At 46.3% G+C, this 19,180-nt stretch overlaps 1 protein-coding gene across 1 annotated transcript; it reads left to right on the forward strand.

Annotated features, from left to right (window-relative positions):
- Positions 1-4,454: 4,454 nt before the first annotated feature.
- LOC125506870 (indolin-2-one monooxygenase-like) lies at positions 4,455-6,509 on the forward strand. Its single transcript, XM_048671579.1, has 3 exons — positions 4,455-5,044; positions 5,133-5,567; positions 5,768-6,509. The coding sequence occupies exons 1-3, from the start codon at positions 4,520-4,522 to the stop codon at positions 6,389-6,391; spliced, it is 1,584 nt and encodes a 527-aa protein (XP_048527536.1). The 5' UTR covers positions 4,455-4,519; the 3' UTR covers positions 6,392-6,509.
- The last annotated feature ends 12,671 nt before the right edge of the window (positions 6,510-19,180 follow it).

The raw sequence follows: 19,180 nt of genomic DNA on the forward strand, positions 1-19,180 counted from the left end.
TAATGGCATATTTTTGGTACCATATTTGTCAGGCGCCACTGTTGGCAAATCTAAGCACATGCATATGGAATCATATCCTTTTTCGGACTTCGCTACACTGTCCTTTAGCCTTTATAAATTTCATGCCAATGATGGACCTTGTCGTTGGATCTGGTGGCAGATGCTGTCTTTGTGCACAGCACAGGGCTCACCAAAGTAAATACTTCTAGAATCAATAAAAGCAACTGGCCAGTTTGGTTTAACAATAACCACCAAAGCTGTCGATCTGAGTAAAAGAATAATTTAGAATCAATAAAAGAAAGTGGCCAGTTTGATTTAACTGTTTCCATGGAGAAGTGCCATATCAGTAGTTAAAGAGGGGTGTGGGATGAAATAAAACAAAAAAGGCCCCTAATGCACAGTTTCATCTCGCAGTTTCATATGATTACCACAGCATTTAAGTGTTGGGTGGAGTTTCACTCGGTTTCTAACGCGTGGCAAAACGCTCCTAGTGGAGTTTCACTCGGTTTCTAATGCTTTGGAACAGTGTGCACCAAGTTTCAACTAGATGAAACTTATCTCCTATCTCTCCTCATCATTTATGTGCCATGTTGCCATTCTGCTGCTGATGTGTCACCTCATCAAATGGGAATGAAACTCCCACTAGGACCAGCCTTATATATCTTTCATTCCAAAAGCTATTAATTCCAGGAACTAAAATAATCTTCCTACAATCTAAGACAAATTCGACAACACAAAAAGTATTTGTCCAAACTGAAGTGCAAGTTGCTAGCATTTGTATATGTTATTGTGAATAATATCGAAGATAAATAAGTCAGCACATAGTAAGATTATGCAACGGCTAGAGCCCTTTTCATTATCACATTTTAGGTCATGTTAACAGCTAATCAAAAGAGTAGGCAAAAAAGGGTACCTTGCATGGAGGCAAAGGTTCAATGTGGCCGCTGAAGCAATCCAGCTAGTATTTGTCCTGCTTGGTCACAATCATCATCAATTGCCTGTTATTAAAAGAAAAGACTCATGAATATAAAGATATCAGCAGATATACTCCAAGTTAATTTGGTGACTCACAAAAACACACATGGTTAGTGCCAGGCACAAATATATTAATCATGGGCACGAATCTCGAGGATGCCAGATCAAAATTTCAATAATTAACAATATTAAAGAATTATGCATCAAGTTGGATACTCCATAGTGCGTCAATTAAAAAGCAAAGAAGTAATTAGTTAATTAACATGGTAAGTGTAAAATTGTCAGCAGGTCATTCACAATTCAACGTGAACAAGTCGTGGCCCCATAAAAAAAATCATCTCTTCTAACGTTTTGCATATACGGGCTTTTAAAATGTTTCTCAAGTACCGAGGCACACCAAATCATTGTTAGTGCGTACACCACAAGAGCAGAAATTAAATCTTTACTCCCTCCGTCCCATAATGTAAGACGTTTTTTTGACACTACACTAGTGTCAAAAAACGTCCTGCATTATGGGACAGAGGGAGTATGACTTAAGACTACAATTCTTGCACCAAAAAGTAAAGAAGAGAAGAAAAAATATGATTTGAGATTAATTTCGGACCACAAAAATAAATAAGAGCAGAAAATTAATTTATATGATTTAAGACTAATATGCATGCACCGAACAGAAAATTAATTTATAAAATTTAAGACTAAAATTCATGCACCACAAATAAAGAGGAGCAGAAGATTAATTTACACTATGATTTAAGACTACAATGAGACGGGCCACTATGCATTGCAGCCAATCCCTAGGGTAAAAACATGCATATTGTACCCTAAAATTATTTTGCTAGATCTATCCAATCCAACCCAGCAATAGCGGATGTATCCAGCAGCATGATTGCCCTGACGCCACATATACTCCATATTCCACCAGAGAAAAGTAGGGAGAAAGGTGTGCACATGCGCCAAGATCCAACGGCAAGGCCCAATAGTGAAAGCAGCATGCATGGATGCAAATCATATGGAAAGGCGAAAAGACAAATGGGGTGCGGCGCAGATCTTGTCTGCCCCTATGGGACATGGTGCACGATTGATATCAGTGATGGCATATTTTTGGCAGCATATCTTTTTTGGGACGTCACAACATTCAGTTTTCTACAATTTTCGGTGAACTATGGACCTTGTCATTGGATCTTGGGGCAGAGTGGCAGACGCACCTTATCTTTCTTAAGACTGTTTGGCACCATACATATTCGCTGCCTCCTTTTGGCACCACTGTTCACACGTGGAATCACGTCCAATGATTCGGATGGTAAGGCCAATCCTGACGTTGCACATCAGGACTACTACTGCAGGCACAGCAGAGGGCCAACCAAAGCTGTCCATCTGTGCACTGGCAAGGACTGATTTATACATCTGTATCTAGACAAATCCAAGACAACTAATTTCGGGTAAAGGGAATACTAAATAATTTCAGGACCAATACAAGCGTAATTATGTATCACAAGTGATTTGTGTTTCCATGAGTGCCACATCAATTGAAAGGCCCCTAATTAATGCACAACTATGACTGTTTCCATGAGTGTTATGTGGAATTGTGAAATGAAATACATGGTGGAGTTTCACTCGGTTTCCAACGCGTGGATGGGGACGAAACAAACGCTCCAATCAGACTTTCACTCGGTTTCTAATGCTTTTTACGGTGTCCACTGGGTTTCAACTAGATGAAACTCATATCCTCGCTCTTGTAATTTATATGCCATGTTGCTGATGTGTCACCTCATCAAAGGGGAATGCAACTCACACTGGGACTGGCCTTATATATCTTTCATTTATAATTGCTTGTGCCGGAATCAAAGGATTAATAATGTGCGCTACTACAGAACCGGCTATCACCGCCGGGTTTGGAACAGGCAGTGCTAGCCATTGGCATCACTGACAGTTCCCAAGCCAGCAGCATACCTACCTATCAATGCGGGTTTACAGCCCGAACTGGCAGTAATATATAGCCACAGCACCACTGCCAGTTTGAAGCAATGACCGGCAATGATAATCACATTATCACTGTTGAATAGTGATTTAACACACGGTTATGCTAATTTCACAATAAGTAGCTCTTTGTTTCTCTTCGTACAATATAACCTGCCAAATTAAGAAATAACCTTTGAATACAATATTTCAGTTGAAACCATAAAAGAAATGCTTCAATGAAGTCAGCGGGATTCAATAGAAGCTTGAAAATTCCAAAAACTAAAAAAATATTCCTACATTCTAAGACAATTTTGACAACGCAGAAATTAGTTGTTCAAACTGACCTGCATTTTTTTTAGCATTCGGATATGTTATTGTGAATAGTATCAAAGAAATAAGTTGGATAGCAGCACATTGTAAGATTTAAAGGAGCATATACAATGGCTAGAGCCTTTTCCATGATCACATTTTAGGTGACATTACCAGCTAACCAAAAGAGTAAGGGGGCAAAGTACCTTGGAGGCAAATGTTCGTTGTGGCCACTGAAGCAATCCAGCTAGCATTGTCCTGTTTGGTTGGAATCATCATCAATCGCATGTAATTAAAAGAAAAGACTCATGAGCATAACATTATCAGTAGATGTACTCCAGAGTTAACTTTGTGACTGTTGACAAAAAGAAGATTATATCTTTTTATCCTCATTTTTTTGTGATGAAAATCCTGCTCCAGCAAGTAATATCAAAAGACTGAAAACATTCTAATAGATAACTGATCTTTCATCAGGTCAAACCGTGTAAGCAAGCAAGTCAAGAGGAAAAGCATTACTTTGGATGATATATGCTTCACGCAACCCTCAAAGGAGTTCCACATACAAATGCAAAGCAAAAAAAGGAAATACTTCTCAGAACAAGAATGCTGGATACCCAATCAATATTCATGCCGTGTTTATAGAGAGAGATGAGTAGGAACCCAATTAATTAACATGGTAAAAAGCAAAGAAGTAACCAATTGAACAGCAAAAAGAAGTAACCAATTAATTAACATGGTAAAAACTAAAGAAGTAACAAATTAATTAACATGGTAAAAAGTAAAGAAGTAATCAATCAAAAAGCAAAGAATTAACCAATTAATTAACATGGTAACTGTGAAATTGTTGGAATGTCATTCACAACTCAATGTGAAGTAGTCGTGGTCCCGTGCATTGGCATGGGTTGCATATATACTCAAATAGTAACATAGAAACATGCAGAGAGTATTATAGTTAGAAGTGTCATCTTCTCAATAAGAAATATTATACGGTTTATTGGATGGTCAATAACTTCTTTGGCTTTGCAATGCACGTACGGAAAAGCAAGGAAATAAGTATTTTTCTAGAGATGTTGTGTGACTAGAGTGAATACACGTTACAGCCGTTGAAAGCTCAGCCAGTGGTTGAGAAGTGCACGAGCAGTGCTATTCTGATTAGTATTGACATAATAATTGATGGAGAGCTTGAGGCCACGCTTATATAGATAGAGATGAGTAGGAAGTAGGAACCCAACCCAGCCCAGCCATTGTAGGCTTCCTGATCAGTTGTGTGGACCACATGGCTCTTGAAGCAGCGAACCACTACCTGCAGCTCGCCGGCCTCCATGGCGCATCCACGCCGGCAGTACTGCTCACCGTTCTCCTGCTACTCATCATTCGACTAGCATGGGTGAGGACCGCAACCGCATCAACAAGATTCGGCAAGCAGCAAAAGCTCCCACCTTCACCTCCAGGCAAGCTGCCCATCATAGGCCACCTCCACCTCCTCGGCTCCCAGACACACATATCCATCCGGGACCTCGATGCCAAGCATGGCCGCAATGGCCTGTTGCTCCTCCGCATCGGTGCCGTACCCACCTTGTTCGTGTCCTCGCCGAGCGCCGCCGAGGCCGTCCTGCGCACCCACGACCAAATCTTTGCGTCGCGGCCGCCATCCATGGCCGCCAACATCATTCGTTATGGGCCAACAGACATCGCATTTGCACCCTATGGTGAGTACTGGCGGCAGGCCAGGAAGCTCTTAACCACGCATATGCTCAGCGCCAAGGTGGTGCACTCCTTCCGCCATGGTCGTCAAGAAGAGGTAAGAACTTTTCCTCCTGTGCAGAAATGAATATCAACCGTTAGTTAGTCTGTCACTCATCATCTAACTCTCCGATCGATTGCTGCAGGTGCGCCTCATTATCAACAAGATCCGTGAGGCGGCCACCAGAGGCACGGCGGTGGACATGAGCGAGCTCCTGTCCGGCTACACCAACGACGTCGTATGCCGTGCGGTCCTAGGAGAATCCCACCGCAAGGAAGGCCGGAACAGGCTTTTCAGCGAGCTCACAGAGATCAATGTCTCCCTTCTTGGTGGGTTCAGCCTCGAGAATTACATCCCCCCAAATATGGTAATGGCGGATGCGCTCTTGAGGCTGGTTTCCGTCAAGGCTCAGCGACTCAACAAGAGGTGGGACGACTTGTTCAACGAGATCATCGAGGAACACCTACACCCCAGCAAACCATCATCTGGCGAGCAGCAAGCAGCAGATTTCATAGATCTTCTGCTCTCTCTCAAGGAAGAGTACGGTCTCACTACGGATAACATCAAGGCCATTTTGGTGGTAATAATTACATTCGCAGTTTTCTATTGCAAATAATTGTCCATGTCCTATACTATTGTCATACTAGCTACTATAACATTTGGAGCTGGAGGGAGTATATAAGTAGTATGTTAAGAGTTGCCATGTTGCATATACAGTTAGTACTTTTTATGTGGTGGTGTGATAAACACACACTAAGTTGGATCATTTGATCTTAACAGGACATGTTTGAGGCAGGCATAGAAACATCTTATCTGACGTTGGAATACGGCATGGCTGAGCTCATGAACAACAGACACATTCTGACAAAATTACAGGAGGAGGTAAGATCCCAAGGCAAAAAGTTAGACATGATAACGGAGGAGGACCTTAGCAGCATGGCCTACCTAAGGGCAACCATCAAGGAGACGCTGCGCATGCACCCACCAGCACCCTTCCTCCTCCCACACTTCTCCACCGCTGACTGCAAGATCGACGGATACTTGATACCCGCCAACACACGTGTCCTTGTGAATGCTTGGGCCCTAGGGAGGGATCCATCGTCTTGGGAGAGGCCAGAGGATTTCTGGCCTGAGAGGTTTCTGCAGGATCAAGATGGTGATGTGGACACCCAAATGAGGGGTAAGGATCTTAGGTTCCTGCCATTTGGGTTCGGGCGGAGGATTTGTCCAGGGATGAATTTTGGGTTCGCCACCATGGAGGTTATGTTAGCAAATCTCATGTACCATTTTGATTGGGATGTTCCAAATATGGTGGGTACCGGCGCAGGGGTTGATATGGCTGAGTCGTTCGGGTTAACGCTTCGCCGAAAGGAGAAGCTTCAACTTGTTCCTCAGATTCCCTAAACCTACTATGTGTAAGTTTATTTCGAATGAGCACAAGAATAAAGGCAAGGAATAAAATGACTAATAATGTAGTACTGTTTATCAGTTATTATTACTATATACTCCCTCCATCTCAAAATAAGTGTCTAAACTTTGTTCTAGCTCTAGATGGATGAGAAGTTAATTTATTACACAGATCATATATGATGTACCACAGGTGCATACATAAAGAATAAAGCAATTTGCATACATTTGAGTGGCTATAGACCTATCAGCCACAGCACGCTGCAGCCACACAGCACGCCCGGAGATGTGGTGAGCAAAGCGCAATGGATAATAAAACTGAAAGCAAATACGGCCTAAACAATATATGTATAGGTAACTAATCATGCATGTATGAACACAGATATAAGCATGTAAACATTATTTCTACAATAAAAAGTGATTAAGCTCAAACTTGAGTTGTCGCAACTCACAAGTTAAGCTGCTGTGTGTCTAAGACAATTAGTAACATCATATCTCCAAGGGGAATCAGTGACGATCACATGTTTGAGCTTACCTCTAGATAAACCATGTGTCCTGCTGTCAGATGAGTTGCCACTGGTTGAGGAACTTCTAGTTGAGTATGGCTAGCGTCATCAGTCATTTGGTCCGAGGCTAGAAAGTTGTTTTCATCATATGACTGGTCCTTCTCTTTGGCCGTGATCAGAGAGGGGAACTGGTCTTGTAAGGATTTTGCACGGGCATAGAGCACCGAGGCCAGAATTGCTCTGCTTGGAGCTTTCTCTGGCATTTCTTGAGTTCTGCAAAATGTGCATCATCTATCATTAGTTCATTATTACTATACCTGTATTTTTTAGGTACGACTGTTAGACCTTTGAATCTGAGCATTGATAGTTGTGGATGACACTAGGAGAGTTGGGACAATTTTCGTTGGTTTATTTCTCACACAATGCCATGCCAACCTGAGGGGTTGGGGATACATACTTATAGGCTGCTAGCCAGCCAAGCATATGCTCAGATGCTACTAAGATGCCAGTCTAAGATGCTAGTCTAAGATGCTGGTCTAAGATGCTATCCTAACTGCCAGTCCTTGATGGTCAGGAACTCTATCCTAACTGCCACAAGGACTATGTGCTGCAGCCCCACAAAGACCCTAGTACACAGACTTATCCAACATTCTCCCCCTAAGTCTTGTACGTTGTCTTGTGGGAGTGTTGATCATCCCGATCCTGGAGCAAAGCTCGAGGAACTTGACCCTCCCAAGAGGCTTGGTGAGCAGGTCTGCGAGCTGATCCTTGGTGTTGATGTAGCTCGCCTCGATGCTCCCTTCTTCCACACAGCTGCGGATGAAGTGATACCTCAACCGGATGTGCTTGCTCCGTTCGTGGAACACGGGGTTCTTTGTCAGGGCCAGGGCGGACTTGCTGTCCACCAGGAGCTGCACCGTTCTGGTGTCTTGAACGAGAAGATCACCAAGCAGTCGAGCGAGCCAAAGCGCCTGAGTGCAGGCGGTGGAGGCCGCTATGTACTCAGCCTCACAGCTAGACAGGGCCACCACCTGCTGCTTGACTGATTGCCAGCTCACGAGACACTTGTCGAGGAAGAGGAGGATCCCGCTCGTGCTCTTGCTGGTGTCGATGTCGCCGGCGTGGTCGCTGTCGCTGTACCCGACGAAGTGTGCTGCCCCCGGACACCTAGGGTAGTGGAGGCCGTGGTCGAGGGTCCCTGCTATGTAGCGGATGATCCTCTTCACTACCTGCTGGTGTTCCGACGTCGGTCGACATAGCCGACGGAGAATGCTAGGTCCGGCCGTGTGTGGGTGAGGTAGCGAAGGCTCCCCACAAGGCATCGGTACTGCGTAGCATCCACTTCCTCCGTCGTGCTGTCGCGGCTCAGTTTCAGCCTCTCCTCCATCGAAGTGAGAGCTGGATGGCAGCCGGTGAGCCCAGCTAGCTCAACGATGCGCTTGGCGTAGGCGGACTGTCGAAGCGCGATCCCGGAGTGATCCTAGTGCACCTCAATCCCTAGATAGAAGGAGAGGAGCCCCAGATCACTCATCTGGAAGGTGGCCTTCATGTCTTCCTTGAATGCCGCCACTTCTGCATCTTTGGTGTCGGTGATCACCAAGTCGTCAACATAGACGCCCACCAGCAGGGCATTTCCTCCATTGCCCCGTCGGTAGACAGCGGCCTCATGCGGGCTTTGCTCGAAGCCCATCTTCTTTAGCGTGGAGTCCAGCTTGGCGTTCCACGCTCTAGGTGCCTGCCGTAGGCCATAGAGGGCCTTGCGCAGGCGGAGTACCTTGCCCTCCTGGCCGGGAATCGCAAAACCCGGTGGCTGATGCACGTAGACTTCCTCCTTCAAGTCACCGTTGAGGAATGCCAACTTGACATCCATGTGATGGACACGCCAGCCCTCCTGGGCAGCCAGCGCAAGAAGAAGTCGCACGGACTCCATCTGTGCCACGGGAGCGAAGGCGTCGTCGAAGTCGACTCCTTCCTGCTGCAAGAAGCCTCGGGCCACCAGGCGAGCCTTGTGCTTGATGATGGCGCCGGCTCCATCCCTCTTCAGCTTGAACACCCAATTAAGGGTGATTGCGCGATGACCACGGGGGAGGTCAGCGAGCTCCCAGGTGCGATTTTGCTCGACCGCATCCATCTCCAACTGCATCGCGGCGCGCCATGCCGCATCTCTCTCGGCCTCTGCAAAGGACCGTGGTTCGCCGTCCTCACACGCGAGTTGTAGCTGCGCCTCCAGGTCACGTGGCATCAGTCCCGACACCGACTGGTCGCCGAGTAGATCATCCATCGTGCGATACCGCAACTGTTCGCCTCCATACCACGCGTCGACCCGCTCCTTGTCGTGAGTGAGCGGGGAAGCGAACTTCATCGGGTTGTGCTCTGCGTGAGCTGGTGCTGATGAAGACGAACCCGGAGTGGTGACTGCCGGGGCTGGAGTATGCGGCGTCGCCAGTTGTGGTGTCGTTAGCGTAACGGGCACCGGAGTCGATGTAGTTTTGGGGGCCGGGGTAGACGTGCCCGGCAGAGAGGAGCTGCTTGCTCCCCCGGCTTCCTTGAAGTGAGCGTACTCGACAATGAAGTCGTCATACATCGGCGTCGCGCCGTCGTCCACCGCCTTGTCCCATTGCCACCCTCGCCCTTCATTGAACACAACGTCTCGCGCCGTGCGCACACGCTGTGTCTTTGGGTCGAGGATGCGGTAGGCCTTTGAGCCCTCCGCATAGCCGATGAAGACTCACGGAGTGCTCCTGTCGTCGAGCTTGCCGATGTGGCCAAGCTCCTTAGCGAACACAAGACAGCCAAAGACCCGCAAATGGGAAACCGCCGGCTTCCGCCCATGCCAGGCCTCATACGGTGTCCTGCCGTCGAGTGCCTTAGTAGGCGAGCGGTTGAGGATGTAGACGGCCGTCAGCACCGCCTCTCCCCAGAAAATAGCCGGCATCCCTCGCTGCTTGAGGAGAGCCCGAGCCATCCCCACAACCTTCTGGTTGCGCCGCTCGACGACTCCGTTTTGCTGCGGGCTGTACGGCGCGGAGTAGTGGCGCTGGATACCCTCATCGGCGCAGTACGACGCGAATTCAGCCACCGTGAATTCGCCACCGTTGTCAGTGCGCAACACGCGCAATTTGCGACCGCTCTCCGCCTCCACACCAGCCTGCGCGCGCCTGATGGCGTCCGCCGCTTCTCCCTTGCTGCCGAGAATCATCGCCCATATGTAGCGAGAGAGATCGTCGACGAGCAGCAGGAAGTAGCGTCGACCTCCTGGTGTGGCTGGCGTCACCGGGCCGCACAAGTCTCCGTGCACGAGCTCCAGCTTCTCCTTGGCCCGAAAACTCACCTGTTGGGGAAAGGGGAGTCGTCTCTGCTTCGTCAGTACGCAGATGTCGCAGAACTGCTCCACATGGTCGAGGCATGGCAGGCCTCGTACCATCTCCTTGGCACTTAGACGCTTCAGGGCCTCAAAGTGAAGATGCCCAAAGCGCTCATGCCATTGCCACGCCTCGTCGTCCCGACAGACAGCGAGACAAACTGGTTGTGCCACCTGCACATCAAGGACGTAGAGTCGATTTCCACCTCTGGGTACCTTGGCGAGAAGGCGACCCTGGCGATCCCAGATGCATAGGACCCCATGCTCAATCAGCACGCGTGAGCCGTTCTCATCCAGCTGTCCCAAGCTGATGATGGAGTTCCTTAGCGCGGGGATGTAGTAGACATCGGTGAGCAGCCGGTGCTCTCCCGTCTTGGTGGTGAAGATGACGGAGCCGACGCCCTTAATTTCCACAGCGGAGGCATCCCCAAACTTGACAGAGCCTCGCACATCGGAATCGAGCTCGGCGAAGAATTACCTTCGACCGGTCATGTGGTGGGTGGCGCCGGTGTCGAGGCACCACCCCGTAGTCTTGTCCTTCCCGAAGGCATCGCCGAGAAGAGCGTGCGCCTTTGGCTCGTCGAGGTGGATGAGAGCTTTTGCGACTGGTGTCGCTGAAGATAGCTCAATGCTTGCATGCGCCATGAACAGAGCCGTCTCCTCCTCCTTCGCCTGTGCGACGTGAGCCTGGCCTTGTCGTGGTTGCCGACACTCATTGGCCCAATGGCCAAACCGGCCACAGTTGTGGCAGCTGTTGTCTTGTGCCGGCTTGGGCTTGCCAGCGGCGCCGTCCTTGGCGCCTCCGCGGGCGTCCCCTTCGGCACGTCCTTGTGCCCTGCCCGGGGGGCCTCTTCGCGTCTTACGCTGCTTGCCACGCTTGCGGCCGCCCGTTGTGGAAAAAGGCTCCCCCTTCTTCCTGTCACCAAGGCTGGCATCCCACGGCTCCCGAGTTAGGAGCAGCTTCCCGCCGGTGGTGATGGGCCCCGAGGAAGGCTGTGGCTCGTCGGTGTCGACGACCTTGAGGCTACCTATCGCCTCCTCGATTGTCATCATGGAGAGGTCCAGCAAGGACTCGATCGACCGAGCCATCTGCTTGTACTTCTCGAGGATGCACCGAAAGAGTTTCTCGACAGCTCTCTCCTCGGTGTAGGTGGCATCACCAAACTTCACCAACTTCTGCAGCAGAGTGTTGAGACGGAGAGCAAAGTCATCAACGTCCTCACCTGGCTTGAAAGCTAGGCTCTCCCACTCCTTACGAAGTGCCTGCAGAGTGGACTTCCGAGCACGGTCGCTGCCGATGCGTGCCGCGGCGATGGCGTCCCAAGCTTCCTTGGCAGTCCGCTTGCTGGAAAGCGAGAACTGCATCTCGGGCGGGACTGCGGCGATGAGGGCGTCCAGCGCCCGTCGGTCCTCTTGGTGGTCGACGTTGCTGTCCTGGACTGCCTCCCACATGCGCCGCACCTGGAGCCTGACCTTCATGATCCCAGCCCACTCGACGTAGTTGGTTTTAGTGAGGGTAGGCCACCCAGCACTGGGACCAACATCCCTGACCACAGTCCGGACCTTGTAGAGGCCGCGGTCCTGGTCGTTGCAGCCGCCGTCGCGGTGCACACCTCCACCTGGAGCGCGGGCGTGCTCGGCTGCCCACTGCGCCGTCCGCTCTTGCGCCACTTTGGCGCGGTCTGCGTCGGCGCCGTTGTCCGCAGGCGCGGAGCTGTTGGAGCTGCCGGAGCCGCCGCGGAGTGCTTTGGCATCTGTCGTAGCCTCACGTGCTGCGTCCAATGCTGCTGCTGCTTCTAACTCCGCCCTGGCTGCTTCTACCTCCGCTTTGGCTACTGCCAGCTCCGCTGCAGCCAGCCTCGACACCCTTGCTGCCGCAGCAGCTGCTGCTACAGCTGCTCGCTCACGCTCCTCTGCCACGGCGCGCTCGGCCTCCTGCCGGCGCCGCATGCTCGAGGTAGCCGTGTGCTGAGAGCGACCTGCAAACATGGCTCGCTGCAGGGGGACTGTTGCGTGAAGAGGAGGCTGTTGAAGACGAACTGCTGCTCGACAGTCCGAAGGGAGGAAAGTAACCAGAGGCAGACGGAGCAGCTGCTGCTACCGACTTGGGCTGCTCACAAGAAATGCTCAGGGTACAAGATAACCTGGCTCTGATACCACTTGTTAGACCTTTGAACCTAAGCATTGATAGTTGTGGATGACACTAGGAGAGTTGGGACAATTTTCGTTGGTTTATTTCTCACACATGCCATGCCAACCTGAGGGGTTGGGGATACATACTTATAGGCTGCTAGCTAGCCAAGCATATGCTGAGATGCTACTAAGATGCCAGTCTAAGATGCCAGTCTAAGATGCTAGTCTAAGATGCTATCCTAACTGCCAGTCCTTGATGATCAGGAACTCTATCCTAACTGCCACAAGGACCATGTGCTGCAGCCCCACAAAGACCCTAGTACACAGACTTATCCAACAACGACAAAGGGGCAGAACATGTCAGTTCGATAGATAGATAGATAGATAGATAGATAGATAGATAGATATAATACGTAAGGTAGAGTAGCTTGATAGGCCAGGGAGGGAATAAGCATGTAGCTGTGTGGAGAATAACGGAAGATATTTATATTAGGCATGGTTGTCTAATATGCATCTACATCATCATGACAAAATAGTATTATCTAATTTGCACAATATAGAGGTGCTACCTATCAACTGGATAAAGGAGCAGGAAATGTTGTATCAGCTAAAGATTTACGCAACACCTCCATCGGTAAGACATGAAACACCTTGTATTTCAGATTTGACCATGTGTAATCATTTCCTATGCAACCAGGATGGTCAGACAAATAGCAAGGAGTATGGTTCAGGCCGGCCTAAGCCCGCCCTAGCTAGCACCGTCACAAAAAAAAATACCAAGGATTACAACAGAAGCAGACTTATTAGGACTGTCGAATCGAAATGGCAAAATCAGTTCAGATACAGATTCTGCTACAGCAGTGACGCTAAGCATGTCTTCCTTTCAGCTGTGAAGATCACATCCACGGAACATCTCCGGAAAAATTAATCCGCAAACTAATGAGGTAAACCTTAGCTACTTATGACGCTACCAGGCAACAACTATCTCCAAAACAAGACAGAGCAACTACTGGATGTTTGCACTAAACATTGAACAGCGCCAAAAAGGGAGCGCATGCTAAAGAATGAAATCAGACCAATGAGTAGGCTGAAGTACACCTCATGCAGTGTGTGATAGCAATTGTATATCATGAAGAGTATAATAATTTCAGGTAGGTGTACATCCAATTTAGCAATGCGTCAGTAGTATTTATGTTGCGGTAGGAGTGTTTTATATTGCAATCCACCTCAGGATCCCTGGTGTACTTATTTCTTCTTCTTATAATAATGAAGCAAAACGACTAGTGTCCATATAGAGAAATGGCATGCTCCTGTGATCTAGCACCTGCACTGCACACAGATCAGATACCAAATCAACAACTAGAGGTCGGTATGTGTTGAGACTTGAGAGCAGCCAGCCTGCAAGCGGCGGCTATGGAGAAGAAAATTGCGGCCTCACCTGGCAAGCGGCGGCCTGCTGCTCCCTCCCTCCCTGGTCTTGGTCTTCCTCCTTGTGGAGGGGCGGACTGGACGGAGGGGCGTGGGCGTTGGGGGGATGACCGGACCGGACCGACACCGAGACCGTGACCGGATGGAAGAGCGGAGCAAGGAAGCAGACCGGATGGCGGAGGAGTTGGGGGCAGAGCGGTGGGCGGCGGGCGGCCGGTGACTGGGAGGAGGAGGAGGAGGTGGTGGAGCGGATGGGCCTGGCGGCGGTGCGGCCCAAGACAGCATTAAGATGGATGTTTCTTAATGCTGCGAAACATTTTTTGTAGAATATTCCAGCAATATTTTTACATTTAATGAACATTTTCATCAGCATACTTTTAAAAAATGCATGAACAATTTTTTGAATAGTACAATTTATTTACCAATTGCATGATTTTGTAAGCATTTTCATGAAATTTTAGTAAAATATCATGAATGTATTTTTAAACATGCAAAGATTTGTTGAATGTATTATCTTATTTGAATTGTATTGATATTTTTTAAAACCAAACAAACTTTTACGTTTGACATATATATAACATTTCAAATTGAACACAAAAACAATGAAAAAATAAACAAATGGAGCGAAGAAGCAAATGAACAAAGACGCTATTGGGTCGGTCAAATACAGCGTCTCTTGAGGCAAGGCTTCGTCTTCCGTCTCGCTAAAAGCAAGACATAGAGGTGCCTGAGACCAAACATGCACCGCTCCCACCGCACATAACACTGAATGGGCCAGCCTAGAGTGCACTAGGTTATTTAGTCGAGCTGAGCCTAATTGACCGCACAAACAACAAAAATCTTGCATCAGTTGACCTCTCAACTCTTCAAAATGGTGGATGGCGATAACATAATTATACTATGGTCCCCAACTGAAACGTCTTGTGCAATGTAGGCAAATTTATACTACTCCCTCTGATCCAAAATAACTGTCATTGTTTTAGTTCCGACACTTATTTTGGATTATAAGGAGTATAACATACGTATGCAAGAGTTATGTATCTGTCTTTGATGAACTAAAAATCCTTCCAAACAATAAACTACATGGTGATCAGCATCTACACGAATTTGATGGAGTTCTTACCAAGTGTTTTACCAAAGGGTAGGCACCGCAACATTATACTCTTGTCTCCTGATATAAAAATCATAGCCTAAAAAACTTGAAATCTTGCTTTTCTGAAATTTACAAAACTAACAACATTGCAAAAAACATGGAAGTGATTTACAATTTGTCCCTACCCGCAAAGAAAGGTAACATACTCTGCCTTGGAAAATAAAGCATGATTTTCACAAGCATTAGCAAGGAACAGTGGATAATGGTGAAACTAAAGATTAAAAAAAACCTACATCAAACTTGTACAAAAACAAAGAAACCCTAGAAAACCTCAAGAGGATGAAGCGAATCAGCGTAAAAGATCCATCTATGGGTGAAATGGTGTTACTAAAAATGAAGCAAAGCAACATAGGTATCAACATTTCCTAGAGGATGAAACCATCGATGATGCAAAATCAAGCATTGGGAGGCTAAAAGAAAGCATATATAATGCTAGATTTAACACTTGGACTTGAGAAGAGGCACACACATTCTACTTGAGGTTATACAACTATGATTTCAGAGGCGCTCCACAGCTAACTGTAATGAGCATATTACCCATGAACAGAGCCCTCTTAAAAAAAAAGGAAAGGGCATAGACAGTGCCAATGATTTTCAGAGTAAAGTAGCAATCTGGTCAAAGATTTGCAAATTCATGGTAGCAGCTATCTCATTTATCAGCAAACGTATGGGAATTGACAATGCAAAGTATCATGATCTGCTGCCACACTTCCATACAGAAAAAACAGGATTTCAGTTTCACAAAACCAACTTAAAATAAGTAGCCAGTAACATGGTTAGCTCTAACTTGCTGGTGCAGCCCATGAGTGAATTATTAACTTAAAAAGAAAGGCGCCATGATTCAAAGTCTAACTGGGGTTTTTTTCTTGTCTCTAAGAACACAAAAAACAGAGCTTGAGATTCTGGGTGAGCTTCAGATCTCTGCAGTCGGCATGCAGAGCAAGATCACTTCAGTTACATCGCCTCCCTGCATGAATTAGTTGATCACTAGTGTTAAAAAGGAAGGGTCAAATTCTAAAAACTGATTAGTTGATCATGCCATGTTAAACACAGACCGAATTCTACTAGCTAATTATGTCAACACCTACAATCTGCAGCTGCTGACGATGTAGACCTAGAGGTACTGCTGGAGGAAAAACAAGGTGAAAGTCGGGTTTCTTACCAGAACAATTTCTCTATCTCTTCGCTTTCAGGGTCCAACTCTAAACCACGCGAGAGTGCGGAATACGCAGCATATACTCCTAAAGAAGGCAAGTGCACATCAGGATCAAATAGCAGATGTGAAAGGAGCAATGAAATCGTGAGTTTGAACTTTGAACTCCATCTTCTATTGCACCTTCATGAACATTAGAGCTGCTCCTTGCCGATAGTGCGCCTTTGCCCACTTTGGGCGCAGCCTTTTGCATTTAGCTGCATCATCAAAAGCCCTTTGTCCATCACCCATGCGAAGCCAGCAAAGGCTCCTGTTTGACAACAACTTAGCGTCGAAGTTATCCATCTTCAGTGCCTGCAGCAGACGAAACAGTGAAAAAATGCAGTGTTGTTGCCACATACTAGAAACACTGCTCGGTTTACGCCAAATTTTTGTCATTTGTTCCATAAGTACTAGCACTGAAACACGAAACCATGAGAAAAGAGCAACTAACCACCCGAAATTCCACCCAATGGATTGGAAAACCGAGATTAATGTGTTCCCTTCTTATTTTACTTTTCTACATGAATGTCAGCATTTTTAGGAATGAAACTTCTCCAGTCTACACTGTTTGGCTAACACTCCGTATATGCGGCAAGATGTGCATGCCAAGGTAACATGTTACTTTTACGCATTAGCAAGATCAATTAATAATAATGATAAATCAACTAAATTTTAATGGAGGAACATGTATCATGGCTTTACCACCAGTCCACAAAGAAGAATAGTCCAGCAATGTACCTGTGTGTAGAGCACTGATGCATTTAAATAACCCTGCTTTTTGAATGCTTCATCCGCTTGTCGTTTCAGGTCAGACACCCTCTCTTTCACAAAATTGTCATCCTGGGCAACTCATAATAACTTGAATCAGGTATATATTAGAGGTCTGATGTGTGTGATGGAGAAACAGTACTCTAACAAAGATGTTAAGGTGAAGTTGATGGATACAAGAAACTGTTTTAATGAATGAGATTTGAAAATCCAGTTCTCACTTGCTACGCAGATAAGAATAAAGACAGCTATTAAAATGAATTGCCTACCTGTTATTTTAACATCATTCAGATAAAATGATTTTCTGGAACAGAGCTTAGGTGGCAAAGCAGGAGCAAGGAAATACATGCACACATTTGACGAGTCTGGAATAGGAGGCTAACTATGGTAGTTCCTGATCTACGAGTGTTAGTCAAACATGGACTTAACGGCAACACATTCAAGAGAGTTAAAGTGCACCAAAATTGCCAACTGTGTGCAAGAAAATTTGCAGTGGCATACCTCTAGTTGCTTGATTTCCATCTTCACAAGACTAATGATTCCATCAACGCTCCAAATTTCCACAGTTGAAATGGTGAGGTGAACGGAAAGAGAATCTCAACATCTTCCTGTGTACCATACTCAGCAGCCAACTCTATTGGCAATCTACCAAACTGTTGAGGAACAACGAAGGCTTTAAAAGGGCAATACTCAACATTAAGAAATAAGCAATGTTCTAGAAATGATCAGGGCAAACCATGTTGATACACTACCAGCATAATAGGTGGACACAGCGCTAATGTGTCGCATCTATATACCTGACATAAAGGTGACAAGGCGAAGCAATAGAAAACATATGCAAAAATAGGTGTAACTTAGCACAGCCTTTTATTTTTATTTTACAGATAGCGTCATGTAGGTGTACTTACAACATAACTCATACAGTTGTAGCATATCTGTATAACACAAGTGTACTGAAACTACAAGCCAAGCAAGACACAAGAATGTGAGCAAAAGAGCATTCTCACCGTGTTCGGAACATTTGGGTTTGCACCAGCTTCCAACAAGCACTTGATAACTTCAGTTAAGCCCTTCTCTGCAGCCTTTACCAAACGATTATCCCGAGGACTATCACCACTGACATTAGCTCCACCCTATCAGATGCAAGTATAGAAGAAATGCCAATCATATGGTTTTCAAGTAGGTAATACAAAGATTAGCTAAATCAAACATCAGTCTATAGAAATACTGCATTCCCGCTGCAATATAAGCAGAGGATACTATACCCTGAATCAATAGCTTCACACAGGATACAGAAGATTTTTGTACTGCCATGCTTAAAGGGCCAAACTGACAATTAGCCTTGTTGGGCTGCAAAAATAAGTAAATAAATTCATTTTCATGCCAAAATATGATAGTTCCAACAGAAAGGTGGAATTTGTAAGGGAAAAAAGAGCTGAGTGATACTTCTTTCGTAAGAATATAGAATATAATTATACTCCCTCCGTCCATGAATAAGTGTACTTCTAACTTTTGTCCTAAGTCAAGGTTTTAATTTTTTGATCAACTTTATAGAAGATACTAGTATTATATATGACATCAAATTGGTATATTATGATACTACATTTCAAAACGAATCTAGTGATACTAATTTAGTGCCATAATGCTGCTACTTTTCCCTATAAAGTTGGTCCAGTTTTAAAATTTGGACTTAAGACAAAAGTTAAATGTACACTTATTCACGGACGGAGGGAGTAGTGTCATGTCCATTTGCCCCCATTAATTTTTCAGACTAATCCCACCATACCTAGTCTGGCTCACACATTGACAGATTTGGTTGGTTTACGAAGGTTGCTAATATTTGCCACACCTTCTGCAAAACATGTCTAAGATTAGATGATAAAAATGAGTGGCATACTTTGCCAAGCCTAAGGGAATCCTACCACACCTTTTTGAGTCAGTGACACATGGGACCCAACTTGTAGAAAAGGAATCTTGGCACAAGTGTGACTGCGAACTGAACAGGTAACCAACTCGCCTAACTTTTGGCATGGCATGGTTAGTCACTAACCAATAAAAGCCAACAACTATAGGTGGGAACAATAGGAGAAAGTAGCAAAAACCCAGCTAAAGGGGAGAATTGGAGTTAAAAGACAACATATCAACAAATAATTTGAATAGTTCATCTGCATTGTGCTCCAAAAGGGTCTTGACAACACTAGGAAATCCTCTAATAGCAGCATCCGTGAGGGCTGTCCGAAGA

Source organism: Triticum urartu, chromosome 5, assembly GCF_003073215.2.
Source record: "Triticum urartu cultivar G1812 chromosome 5, Tu2.1, whole genome shotgun sequence".
Lineage (NCBI taxonomy): Eukaryota > Viridiplantae > Streptophyta > Magnoliopsida > Poales > Poaceae > Triticum > Triticum urartu.

What these genes read in the sequence shown, in the direction of transcription:
- LOC125506870 (XM_048671579.1), top strand. Translation starts at nt 4,520, where the DNA reads ATGGCTCTTGAAGCAGCGAACCACTACCTGCAGCTCGCCGGCCTCCAT. An exon ending in GCCATGGTCGTCAAGAAGAG is followed by an intron (nt 5,045 to 5,132) that starts GTAAGAACTTTT and finishes CGATTGCTGCAG; the next exon opens with GTGCGCCTCATTATCAACAA. An exon ending in ACATCAAGGCCATTTTGGTG is followed by an intron (nt 5,568 to 5,767) that starts GTAATAATTACA and finishes TGATCTTAACAG; the next exon opens with GACATGTTTGAGGCAGGCAT.